This window comes from Centrocercus urophasianus, unplaced genomic scaffold (assembly GCF_019232065.1).
Source record: "Centrocercus urophasianus isolate 14NV4802_14NV808 unplaced genomic scaffold, USGS_Curo_1.0 seq_15, whole genome shotgun sequence".
Taxonomy (NCBI): Eukaryota; Metazoa; Chordata; class Aves; order Galliformes; family Phasianidae; genus Centrocercus; species Centrocercus urophasianus.
Genome location: NW_024884697.1, coordinates 1,616,858 through 1,629,972, shown reverse-complemented (window position 1 = coordinate 1,629,972; position 13,115 = coordinate 1,616,858). Strand labels below are relative to the sequence as shown.

Below are 13,115 nucleotides of genomic sequence, written 5' to 3'. Positions count from 1 at the left end.
AAAAAGTGAAAAGGGAAAATTAAATCACAATTTCCACTTTCTATTATATTTCCTTACATATTCAACTTTTTTTTTTTTTTTTCCTGTAAGAAATGTCAGGTCCCTATGGAATATTTTGCTATCATTTTGTGGCATTAAACTTGCTGTTAAGTAGTTTTCACTTGTTCTAGCAAGGCAGGTGTCCAGGTAGGTAGGTCTGTGGTTAATTAGGGCTCACTTATCTTCAAAAGAACTTGCTAGTATGTAGATGTATCTCATAGCAGGTCAAAAGAGGTTTTTTTGGTGGTATAACTACTGTCACTACACAGAATAGCAGTGGTAAGAAGGAACATCTTGTCAGAAAAGTCCCTCATTTTTTAAAACTATGGGAGAGTTTGAGACAAAAGTCTCAGAAACTCAATGGAAACATCATGATCCTCCTTTTGGCTCTGACTAAAGCCTGAGAATTTAAAAAACTTACAGTAACTCAAATAGGAATCTTCCTAGATTGAAGCTAGCTCTGAAAATCCCCCTTATAACAATGCAATATTTACATTTTTATAGAATCATAGAATTGTTTGAGCTGGGAGAGACCCTTAAGGCTCATCTGGTCCAACTTCCCTTCAATGAACAGACACCTATCATTCAATCAGGTGCTCAGAGCCCCATCCAGCCTGACCTTAACGTCTCCAGGGATGGGGCATCCACTACATCTCTGGGCAACCTGTTCCAGAGCCTCACTCCACCCTTGTCTTAAAAAAAAACACACCCTTTTCCTTTTATCTAACCTACGTCTCCCTTTTTTTGAAGGCTAACTTCAAAGCCAACTCAGTTCCTTAAAGCAGGGGGAACTGGAATTCCCCCAAATGGGTGCAGGAAATCTTTAAGCCTGACTCATCGCACTCCTTCAGATGCCTACAACAAGAAGTTGCTATTGCAATGTTTTCACAGCAAGAGAGAAGGAGCCTGTTTCTATCGTAGGTGCAAAAATCTGGAAAGAGACCTGCCAGTTTTTGCAGAGGGAAACACAAGCAGGGATGTGAAAGCTGCCAAGAAGCCTCAGCTTTCTCTTTAAGACCCAGAGCTACGACACTTCATCACAATTTACGCCCTTGGCTAATGCCAAGCAAATCACAGAATGGTTCGAGTTTGGAAGGGACCTTCAGATCATCAAGTTCCAACCCCCTGCTATCGGCAGGGATACCTCCCACCAGACCAGGCTGCTCAAAGCCCCATCCATCCAGGCCCTGAATTGTCAGTCCTACAGAAAGTTCTGTGGCTGAACGAATCTGTAAGCCTTTTAATTTCACTTAGTGGCAATATAAATGCCGGAGCCAGGAAATAAATACAGGCTGTGGGAAGCTGTGCTCTGGGTTGCCACGTGCGTGTGCTTGTGCAAGTGTGAGGACACATGTTATTTCTCCTCCCTCGCCTGCACAGATATTTCCCTGGCTCCTCGCCAGGATATGCACGCTTTTACCAACCTCTCCAGACGTACCATTAGCTGCAATATATATCCAGTCACTTGAGATTACTTCCATGCTAATGGCTCAGAAAAAGACTTTGCAAGAGCTACTTATGATCACACCAGACAGTTGGAATATTTCATGAGTGAATATTGCAATAATCTGTTCGAGCTCTGGGAGCTGTTGGAGGAAATGCCAGCAGAAATGGAAGTATGTTCCTTCTGGAGCTGTAACGTGGAGAATTAGTGATTTTCACTTCATAAGGAGACTGTAGGTAACGCATGTGAGTCAAAGCATGGTACAGAAATGTGGATGGACCTTCAGAACAGTGTGCTATTGCATGGGAAGGTCCTTGTGGTGTGGACTTCTGTTTCAGTTGGTCATCTGTCATCTTCTCAATACCAAATTCTATTAATCAATCTAAAATTTCTTAACCTTAAGTCTTTCTTAAGGTTTGAGACATTAAAAAATTCATAAAGGTTTTTTCCCCTCAGCTCCCTGTAATTTTCAAGGCCTCAGAAGTGAACTTTCAGGAGTAACCATTTATTCTGGCTGTCATTGGGCCTGGTTTCACAGCTTCAAGTGCATTCAGATTGACCAGCTGCAGACAAATGCAAGCATGGTGGAGACCTCCACCTTGGAAACATCATAATTGGTATGGCACTTGGGCAGTCCAACTCACTGAGTACTTGGAGAGTGACAGACTACAGGAAGATGGACAGAAACAAAATCAGAGAAGCTCTTTTCAGTAGCATCTGATAAAACAAGACTCTACCCAGAGTTTGCTCTCATGAAATCATAGACATAGACAAAACCATTTCACACATAGACACAGGTTTAGGGTTCATTTATAGTACCCATACCTTTTGATTCTTTGATTCCTTGGTTTCTAGAAAAGGACTCCACCTTACGTTCCATATTAAACAATAACCAAAGAGGCTAGATATTCCTCAGTGTCTTTCCCCTCTTCTTCCCCATCTCATTTTCTTCCTTACCATTCTCAGTTGCAAAATAAGGCCCTATTCATTCTGCACGTTTACTCATCTTAATTAAGGTACAGTGACTGAGAAATGCTTAAGTCAGGGTGCAGTTGGTAAGGGTGCAGTTTCCCATTATTATGGCTCATATCTGTCACTCTATCTGCCTATGTCCTTGAAAATGATGCCTGTCATTATGGCGAAAGCATCCTAAGAGCAGATAAAATCACTGTAGACTGGAGTCCTGATTCCCCCTCCTTGCTGTCTCTTTCTTCCTCTGTTTCCCCTCTTTATTTTCTTTCTAGTTTTTTATCTCTTCCCCAGCTCTTCCTTTGGCCTGATCAGCATAATCAATAGGATACATTCCAAAGGACTTTGCAACTTTGTGATGTCCACCCATCATTGCCTTCACTCTCTTTTTATTACTTAATTAGACTGTTTCACTTAGTCTTGACTTGAGCCTGCCTCTTCCTTGAGCCTTCAAAAGGGGAAGGCTGATCTTGGTACAAGGCTTTGATTGATCAGTTGGGATATCCTTCACCTTGCAAAGACAACCAGGCAAACCCAAGAACTTTATTCTGCTGTAGTTAGTAGAGTCCTTTCTTCCCCAGGCAGGGACTTTGCTTGTGTTCTACTACCAGGAAGCATGAACTACAACCTGCCCTCTTTCTTTGATGTCCTGTCAGTAAATCTCAAAACACTCTGGGATCACTCAATATCTCCTCTCATCCAGTTTGGCCAGAGAGCTCCTTTCAGGAGAGCTGTGGTCCTTTGACAACCTTCACATAGTCTACTTGAGATGCCCCCAAGTGTCTTTTCTTGCCTCCAACTTCACCTCTAAAAGGCCCAAGTCTCCTGAATGCTGCATGTCAGATTTGTCAACCACATGTGGGCCACTCAGATGCTCTGAGGTCTTCCACTAGGAGACTATGATGCGCAAATCATTCATGTTCATATTGACTATGGTGAGAAAACACACCTGAAGCTGTGTGCTTCTTTTTGAAGCACACCATAGCCCTTCATCCCCACAATCACTTGGGACTTTGCCTGATCCAGCAGAGATCAATCTTGACCTTCCCCTCACCAACCCAAAGACCAATCAAGAAAATAAACCAAGGGAAGGGTACAAGAGGGAATCTACCGGCTCTTGAAGATCCATGACTTACATCTGTGATCTTGGGGTTGGTACATTTGCCTTTGGTGCTGGACAACTCCAGCCACTGGCTGTCCTGGGCTGGGCAGTGCTGCTTCAGCGTGCACTGGTTCTGCCCCTCACACCAGCCACACTCAAAGTCCGGGTCGGCTTTCAGGCACAGGCCACAGCTGTCCCGCATGGCCCCACACTTGTACAGATGAACTGCAGGGACAGGAAAACAGAGAGGACTTCAGAGATGCAGACAGAATGGGTGAGCAGTGGGATGTCAGGGGCAGCAATGAGGTGAGGGCTGGGATGCTCATCCCAGAGGCAGGATGGGGCTTATGCAGGGGAATAAATAATACAGGATAAAATGCTTATACCCTCAGTGAAACAAATTGTCAGAGTTCATCTCCCATGCAAAATATCTCACTGAATCACACAATTGTAAGGGTTGGAAGGGACTTCTAGGGATTATATAGTCCAACCCCTCTACTAAGGGGGTTTGCTACCCTTAGAGTAGGTTGCACAGGAAAGTGTCCAGACAGATCTTGAATATCTCCCTGTTTGTAGAAGCTGAGAGCAGGAGGGATGCAGCCATCAATGTAGAATGATGGACTGCAAGAGAGACATTGGGAAGAAAGATACTTGGCCAGTGACATGGCCTCGGCCCTTCCCTTTTCCTGAGAATGTCTGAATGGCATCCAGTGATGTTTCAACAAGTCCCAGCTCTCCATCTATAAATGGCTTACTACACCTGCTCTACCCAACCATCTAAACTCCATGTGAAGAGTTTTCCTGGAATACCCTACCCAGAACTGAGCGTAAAGCTACTCAGGTTTTCCCCTAAACAGAAAATCTAAGAGAGAACAATAAATTCACAGTAGCTCTGTATGTGAGGCTGAATGCAGAGTTTTACCATCAGCCTTTACCTCTTCTTCTGCTCCAAAAATTCAGACTACTTTATACTTTGAAGTACTCAGTTGATCCCCTTCTAATACCAACAGCAAAGATTAGTGCTTAGCTCTGTTTTGGGCTGCTAATAAGTGATTAGAGGCAGTCAAAGCTTTTTTCCAAATAAAGCCTAAAATTCTTGCAGTACTATGAAATGAGATCATGCTATTTATCCTTATTTTACAGTTGAGTAAACTGAGGCCTGAGTTGCACAGGGTGCTAATGGCAAAAATCTGCTCCCTGAGGCTGAAGATGGCAGAACTGAGGCTTTCAGATTAGTTTATTTCTGTACTTATGTGGATGTTGGTGGTTTTCTTTGTAAGATATGGGATTTTCCCTTTGTACTTTTGTGTTGCCATGCCGGTAAGTGACTAAAGTCTTGTCTGTGGTTATTATCATGCACAATCCAAAAGCTCAAAGGTTTTGAATCTTCTTGCTGGAAAGCTTTAGCTCTCACTCTATACACTACACCTATGCCCCATTCTCTCAGAAGTCAGCAAGTATTGACCAATGCAGGGGAAACCTTGGAAACTTTTTATTTCTCCAGGTTGGTTGCAAGAAAACATTGTGAAATACTGTCAACCTCAGCATGCTGCATGCCTCTTAGGGCACAGGGCTTTCCTTATTTGTTGAACTGCTCTGCTCACAATGTTTGGTTTAATGTAGGCTTTCAGTCTACCAGCCCAGCCTGTGAGTTGTTGGCTGTAATAGTGGTGGCATCTTGGTTGGTCTTGTTAGCAATGTACCTTTAGTGCAACTTCACTTAGAAAGACACTGAAGCTAATCATTGAATCATACGGTTGGAAAAGACCTCTCAGATCATCTAATCTAACTGTCCACGTATCATTAACACTGCCCATTAATATTGCCACTTGTCCTGCCTCTGTATCTCTCTCAATTTTCCAAAGAAGAAAATCTACTCAAAAGCTCTGCTAGCGGATTTTACTTATTCTTAAATACTACATCTGTGTTAGTAAATAAAGTTCTGTGTGTCTACGAAAGCATGTGCTATGCTTCCATGTGATACAGCCAAGTGTATCTGGCTGTTATCCTCCCGCTACAAAACATAATGGTATAATCCAAGCCATTTTTTGATGGAAAGGAGTCACAACATGGGATGAAGAGTTGCCTTCTGTATCACTCTCCAGCTTCAATGAGGTGTTGGTGGAAACCTCATCCATCGCGGCTCAGCTCAAGGTTGTGTGTGAAATGGTATGAAAAGAATTTGGGAGTACGTGACTGGGAGGAGTGGGAGAAGCAGTGGAAAGTGTCCAAGGAAAAGGAAGGTAAAGTGACGGTGGGAGAAACTTCTGAGAGGCGGTGGTGTGAGAAGGAGAGGCTGCAGGTCTGAGCTGTGAATGCAAAGGCTGAGAGCAGAGGGAATCTGGGGCAAAATCTGCCATGTGGTTGAGGGTGATGGACAAGAAGAAGTAGGAAGATGTGAACGAACCTCCCATCTCTGGCAAAAACAATTGTCTCAGGGTTGGACAAGCAATAGCCCTCTGTGAGAAGCACACCAACTCTGTGCCATGCATGGCAATTAAACAGTCAGACTCCGGGCAGGAGGAAGATGTCAGTCCTTTGCTGTTAACGTTTTGTTTTGTTCAGTCTCTTCCCACTGACAAAGCTGCAGCCTGCTTCCTCCCCCTCTCCCTTCCTCTGTTCATTACCACCTCACCTATGAGCAAAGAGTGCCCACTTTCCTGGTGTGTTAAATTGAAGAGCATCACTCCAGGAGAAATAAACAGGGGGAGAAGGCAGGAGGAGTAAGGAAGGAAGACACACACACACACACACACACACACAAAAAAAAAAAAAAAAAAAAAGGGGGAGAAGCAGGATGCAAAGGTGATGAAAAATGAGAGAAATCCATGCAAGTGGGAGGAAGAGTGGTATTTCTCAGAGGGAAAAAAAAAATCACAAAGCACAAAAAAATTGGCAATTTGCAGAGTGCAGAGAACAAGTCTGCAGCAGACAGCGCAGGGAGATGGTGGCAGCTTTGTTAAGTGTAGGGAGGGATGTGGCCCGTTGCTAAGGTTACCGCTTCCAAGGACAAGTTGAAATAATTCTTTACCTTTGTTCTGTGCTGGGTTGTCAATGTTGAAATTCCCGTTCCATACAACGGTCAGCTCCACCGGCAGGCTGTTAATCTCCATTCCTTCGTACGAATACTAGAAGAAAAGGAAAAAATGAACCCAGAGTTAACTTCACGCCCAAAGGCTGGGTTCCAGGGGAGGCAAGAAGTGGTACCATGAGTTGTGAACAAGAGAAATTGAGCTGTCACCTGGATCCCTACCTGTCATTACCTCCAAGAAAGACAGGGGAAGCTCTCAAAGCTGTGGTTCTCAGTGAAGGAAGCTGTATCCATCTCAGTAACATGTGAATCCTAGCTGGTAGGTGAATATTCTGTACTTTAAACATATATGCACATGATGGGAAAAGTACTTTCTAGCTGTGGAGCACAGTTCTGAAGGATATTCTGCCAATGCTTGGGTGCACCTCTAAGGTTAGCAATGGGTTGCTAGTTAGGGTAGTATGGTTAGGTTGAGGTTGGACTTGATGATCTTGAAAGTCCTTTCCCACCTGAGCAATTCTATGATTTCAAGATTCTGTGATATTTGTATGCATTGTATGTATTTGGATATAGCATCCAAATATACCTCTGCTGTGTACTCCATAGGTGCTGAATAGATATCCATGTTTATCTATGCCAGTGTCATTTTGAAGTGCTCTTGAAAGCTGAGTGAAGTCTCGAGTATCTCAGAAATGCCTTAAAAAGGGGAAAATGGAGCTTCTGTGTAATTATAGACCTGTCAGCCTAACTTGGCTTCCCAGAAAGAAAGTACATCAAATTATTAAACAATCAATTTATAAGCACCTGCAAGATGATAAGGTGATAAAAATCAGCCAGCATAGATTTGTCAAGAACAAATTGTGTCAACTCAATTTAATTTCCTTTTTTGACAGGCTTAATGGCTTTATGGATAAGAGAAGGCAGCAGATGTGATTTATCTAGATTTTTGTAGAGTATTTGCTACTGTCCTGCAGGAGATTCCCATAAAAACAAATAAATATGTAAATGGGGAAACATAATCTAAAAGAAGCCACCATAAGGTACATGTAAAAAACCGTAAGTCAGAAAATTCATTGTGGGCTGGGAGGACTTTTCAAAAGAAGTTTAGTCCTCGGTCTGGCATTACTCCATGTTTTTACTATTGACTTCATTGATGGACTGCAGATCATGCTTACAGATTTTGTGAATGACTCTGCTCTGGGAGAGGGTGCAAGAACATCCAAAGGCTGAGTTAAGAATTCAAAACAAACTTGACAAATCGTAGATGCAAGCCAAAATCAACAAACTGAAATTCAGTAGAGGGAAGTAGTGAGCATTCTTCGGTATGAGAAATCAATGCAAACAAATGTGGAATGGGAGTGACTGGCCAGTGTTGCATTAAAGGGTCTGGGGACTGTTGAAGGTCACAAGCAGATTGCGAATCAACAGTGCCATGTTGCTGCCAAAAAAAACAAACAAATCTCAATTGGAAATGCACTAGACAGAGTTTCCTATATACACAAGCCTCAGGAGGCAATTATTTTTCCCCATCCAGAACCAGAAAAGCTTCAGCTGGTTCAGGTGGTATCCAGTTTCCAGAAAACATTTATTAAAAAAGGCATAGAAATCTTCAGAGAAAGTGAGACAGACTTAAACAAATACTTGTCAGGCACAGTTGAGGTACATGGATCTGGTCTTAATGAAGAAAATGGAAGCTTGTCTCTGGAGGCCATTTCCAGCCCCCAACTTGATGATTTCTCTGACATAGTATTCAGGGCATTTTTTTCCAGCCAGATTTTGGTTTATTCTGAGTTGGTTCACATAGGGTTCACTTAGTTGCCCATCAGATCCCACTGCACATCTCCATCAACAGCTTCCTTCTAACACTTCACCAAAAGGCAAAAAGCATCCTAAGTGGGAGAGGATGCATTGTCACAACAGCTGCTTAAAGGACAGAATGGGAAGAAGTCAAGAAGGGAAGAAATGTGTCATGCTATACCGACTGCAGAACATAAGGAATTCTCCTGAGATTGTACTGCACTGGGAGCAGGACAAGCTCCCACACAAACAGAAAGAGAAGTTCTCACTCTATGTGACTAAACATAACATTTCTGCCCAGATAGGTGGTGGATGCCCCGAACTTGTGAACGCTCAAGGTCAGGCTGGATGGGGCTCTGAGCAACCTGTTCAAGCTGTAGGTCCCTGTTTATTGCAGGGGAGTTGGGCTAGATGACTTTAAGTGCCCCTTCCAACTTGAACGATTCTATGATTCTATGAAATACACTTCAACAAGCTGCTTGGTTTTGCTGGATATGTCTCACAGACAGAAGAGTTCACCAGCACTAGAAGTCTCAGCATGGTTTTCCACAGAAATGTGAAAATTCTGAGCATTTAGAGGTAAGGTTTTTCTGTTTCCACTAATTGTCATATAATTGCAGAGTAAATCATGTATGGTGATTTCTGTCCATTACAGCAGAGTGAGTGCTAGTTGCACAGTAATTCCTCTTTGGACAAACTAAACACGATTAGCCACTAAACTGCAGAACCCTGTGATTATGATCTAGTTGTAGGGTATTTACAGGTATAAGCTTTGTGGTTACCATGGAAGTAAAGAGCTGCTGCAGGTTAGCAGAGTCCTGCCTGATAGGGCTGTATCTGCCAGCCTCATTCACTATTAGCATTTTTATGACACTTCTCAGTGTCACTGCCAGGAAGATGCAAGATGATGCAGAGCCACTTGGACTCACAACGGTGCCTTTTCACAGCTTTATGGAGCTAGGAGCAAGGATAGGAAGGCTGGAGTGGGAAGGAAAGCGTTTGAAAAATAGAGAATAATTAATCTTCTGTCACTTGGGAGCTTTGCTAACACCTGTGCATGGCACTTTGCAAATGTCAACTGGAAATGGGAAGGAGCACATATACAGAATGACTGGTCACCCTTAAGTAACAAGCTGAGTCTGTAGGTGCCTAAAAAAACACTAATTTCTGTCTCAGCAGATCCTCGTGTGTGTGCACTGGGATTTATCTGTTAGCAGAGAATAGGCAGGGCTGCCAAGGGACAGGCAATGGGAGTCCCTCAGAGCCTTTCATCCCACTTAGGATCCCAAAGCCAACAGCAGGAGCCCAGCTGGGATTGTAGATCTTATCTGCCTATAGCACTGGGTACAAACACATATTAGTGTTGTTAGCTCAGCTGAATTGAGCCAGAACTGGAAATGGATGTGAGGGAATATGCAAGATCCCCATGGAAGAGATCCAAGGATGAAGCCAGATGGAGCTTGGAAGGAGGATGCTCATGTTGCCATGCCCAGATAGCTTGTGGGCTGCACAGCAGCAAAACAGAGCAATTTGCCAAGTACCGAGGAGTAGATGCTCTGACCTGCTCAGACCACAGGAGCTTCTAACTCATTGTGGTCTCTGTTCAAAGCCTGTTGAACTCAAGAGGAGCCTTTGAAAAGGATTTGCTCAGCTGTAACAATAAGATGTAAATACATTTCAGAGGAGAAAGAAGGGCTGATGTGTTGATCTGCAGAACTCACGGCAGAGATTCCTGGATACTCCTGCTATGAGCATTCAGATCATTAAGGCTGTTTCCTATGTATTGCCTTGCACAACTTCCTCCAGCACGGGCAAAATTGCTCAAAAGATATAAACCTGATCCTGAAGACTGCAAAACCTGGTTTCCCAATATGCATATCAAATGAAAGTAGAAAATTACAGGGAATTGAGAGGACCAAACTGAGAAAGAGACGCTGCTTTCCAGAAAGGAAGGCTGGATCTCATCAGGAAATACCAAAAAGCTGCTGGAAGGAGCTGTTGTAATTCAAAGGAACAGCACATTGTGTTTTGAACTCTGCAGCACCAGTTCTTTGTCTCTTGAAATCTTTGCTGGTATCAGATATTCTTACAACAAGGGCTGAGCCCATCACATTACTTGGCCACTTTGCCACTCTGTTAGCAGCTTAACATTTTGAGCACAAGCCACTATAAACACATCAACTGTTTGTCTCCTGGAAGTTCACCATGAAGTTTACTACCCTCAGGCTGAGAGTATAGCTGCAAAAATCACAGCTATCAGATTTATAACAGCTATGCAAACATTAGCTGACTGCCTAGATAGATGTTTTGCTTTTCAGTAATCTGCAAATTCCTAGCTCCTCTGGGCATCCAGTTAACAAGCACCCTACATTAAAGGAATTCAGTTTCACAGACCAGTGAAGCTGTGGCTTGTGTGACTGCACAGCCATGCATAGGGAGGTAACCTCTTGGTGCATCATCCTGAGATGTTATATCATAAAGCAAAGACTTCTGGTAGTTTGTTTAGGGCACATTTAGGACTATACATCGGATGGAGCCCTGGGCAACATGATCTAATCCCTGATCTAGAGGCTGGCAACTCTACCCACAGCAGAGGTATTGGAACTGGATGACCTCTGAGGTTCCTTCCAACACAAGCCATTCTATGATTCTAAAATTCTGTGGTTCTACGATTCTATGATCCTATGACTCTATGATTCTAATGAATAAACCAAGAGTGATTACATGATGTACCTCCAGATATATTGCTACATATCCAGCAGCAGGGAAGCATCTGCAAGCAAGCAGCATTTTATTATTGAGTGTTGCTTTGCTTTTCCTAACAGCACAAAGACCAATTTTATGATTAGACCTGGGGCCTGGGGATTAAATCCTGTATCTGTCACTGCTACCAGATCTTGGTGTGACCCCATGCAAAGCATTTAATCCCTTTTTGCATCAATTTTCCAGCCATAAGCAGGAGGCATAAACCCTCATGCCCACTGACATCCCATCTCTTTGGACTCTTTGCTTACTGGAGCTAGGATCAAACCTCTGTGTTTCTGCATCACTCACTACAATCGAGCCCACATCTTGACTGGTAAGTTACATATTCTATTTGAGGTATGACTTGGCCCTGTTCTCATCTGCCTTCGGCCACTCATAAGTGTGTTTTCCCATGATTTTTGTGAATAGTGCTCTTCTTTTATTTTTTTCTCCCCAGCTGTGTCTTTGTTTTTATTTTCTCACTCTCCTTTGTGAGCCATGACACAGAGTCAAACACTTCTGAGATCTTGTAGTGCAACTACATCACATATTTGCTTTTCCTACTCCTGAGATATGCAGCATTTTGAGCTGCACCACCTTGGGTCTCACAGCACACAGACCTGTGAAGGGCTATGAGGCAAATCATCAGCAGGGATTCCACTGCTAGAAATCAGCCTGTGCTGCTTGTAAGTGCCAAGACCAGACAAGGGACAGGCTCACACAAAGCAAGCATGTACGCTTAGATCACTGAAGCTGGTAACAGCAGTGATCATGGCATGGTCAGGCAGATCATCTCTCACCAATCTCCCTGTTTCTTACACTGAAATTTGCTGACTGTATTGGACTGATTGTAAGTGCTGAGTCTACTAGTGCTTCCCATTGGGGAGACTGTTCTCTGACCTGATAGATCTAGCAGTTCCAGCCATTTCTGCTGACATTTTTACTTACTTATTTATATGCCTCCTTAGCTCTCCTCCTTTTCATTTCCTCCCATCACTCTGTGTCCAGACATCGGCAGAGCTATCATAAGTGCAATAAGGAATGGCAGGCAGGGTCTCACTGAGTGATAATTGTGTGCCTTGGGTGGTGTGATAGAGGACAAAGCCCAGAGCTGAGAGGCTCAAACCACTTGACGAGAACAATAATTGTCCCGAAGCATGCTGTCTGCAGTGACTTACTGCTGTTATCAAATGAAACATCTCTGGGAAAGACAGGGAAAGATACAGAGCTGGCTATTGACTGGACCAAGCACCTAGGCACCATCAGTGCTGAATATGACGTTACCGACAGACCATCAGATAGGCTGGTCCCACCTGGGTATCTTTAAAACACCTCTTAATTGAGCTTGGCGCCACTTGGAAAAGCTGCTGCTTAAGATGGAAGGATGTGGTTCTGATCTTTGCTACCCTGGTTTAGGTCCTGAGGGAGCGGGCAGTCAAGAGCAAAAATAAAGGTTTTTTTCCTGCTCCCAAGGAGGAAATCTCTTGAATTTTGCAGAAGATATTCTGCAAAAGCTGAATTTGAGCTCATTGGTGCCTACTGTGTGATGGGAGGGGATAGATTTGAGTCTTATGAAGGAAAACAAGCCAAGAATGATTGCTTAGTCTAGCATGCATCTCCAAAAGAAAGATCTGCTGGCAGGATAGCATCCCTTCAGGGACACAACATCACAACATATCCACCCACCCCACTTTGGACCTTCTCCAAGCCTGCAATGCAGGTGCTACGTTCAGTTCTCATCTAGCAACTCTGCTGACTAAAAAGCTCTGTTGAAGGGGGCTGATTCAATTTGCAAACAAGCTCATACGTCTGCTTCTAAAGCCAGGTGACCCTCAGAGCAGAGGCTTGCTGCAGCACAGTGGCTCCAGACTGAATGCTAATTTTGGCAGGAAAGAAAATAATCATGATGGAGACATACCCACAGTACTCCTTCTCTACTGTCTGTGTCCTTGGCTACCTGCTCAAACAGAGCTGGGGCTTTATTTTTT

The 13,115-nt window shown here is 43.5% G+C and overlaps 1 protein-coding gene across 1 annotated transcript in view; it reads right to left on the bottom strand.

The window, feature by feature from the left end:
• The window catches only part of PLXNA4 (plexin A4), a 443,874-nt gene that overhangs the window by 75,789 nt on the left and 354,970 nt on the right, over nucleotides 1–13,115 (bottom strand). The window contains exons 11-12 of the mRNA XM_042816033.1: nucleotides 6,586–6,682; nucleotides 3,589–3,779 (exon numbers count right to left, since the gene is read on the bottom strand). Of these exons, the coding sequence (XP_042671967.1) occupies nucleotides 3,589–3,779; nucleotides 6,586–6,682 (288 nt within the window). The remainder of the gene's footprint in view (nucleotides 1–3,588; nucleotides 3,780–6,585; nucleotides 6,683–13,115) is intronic.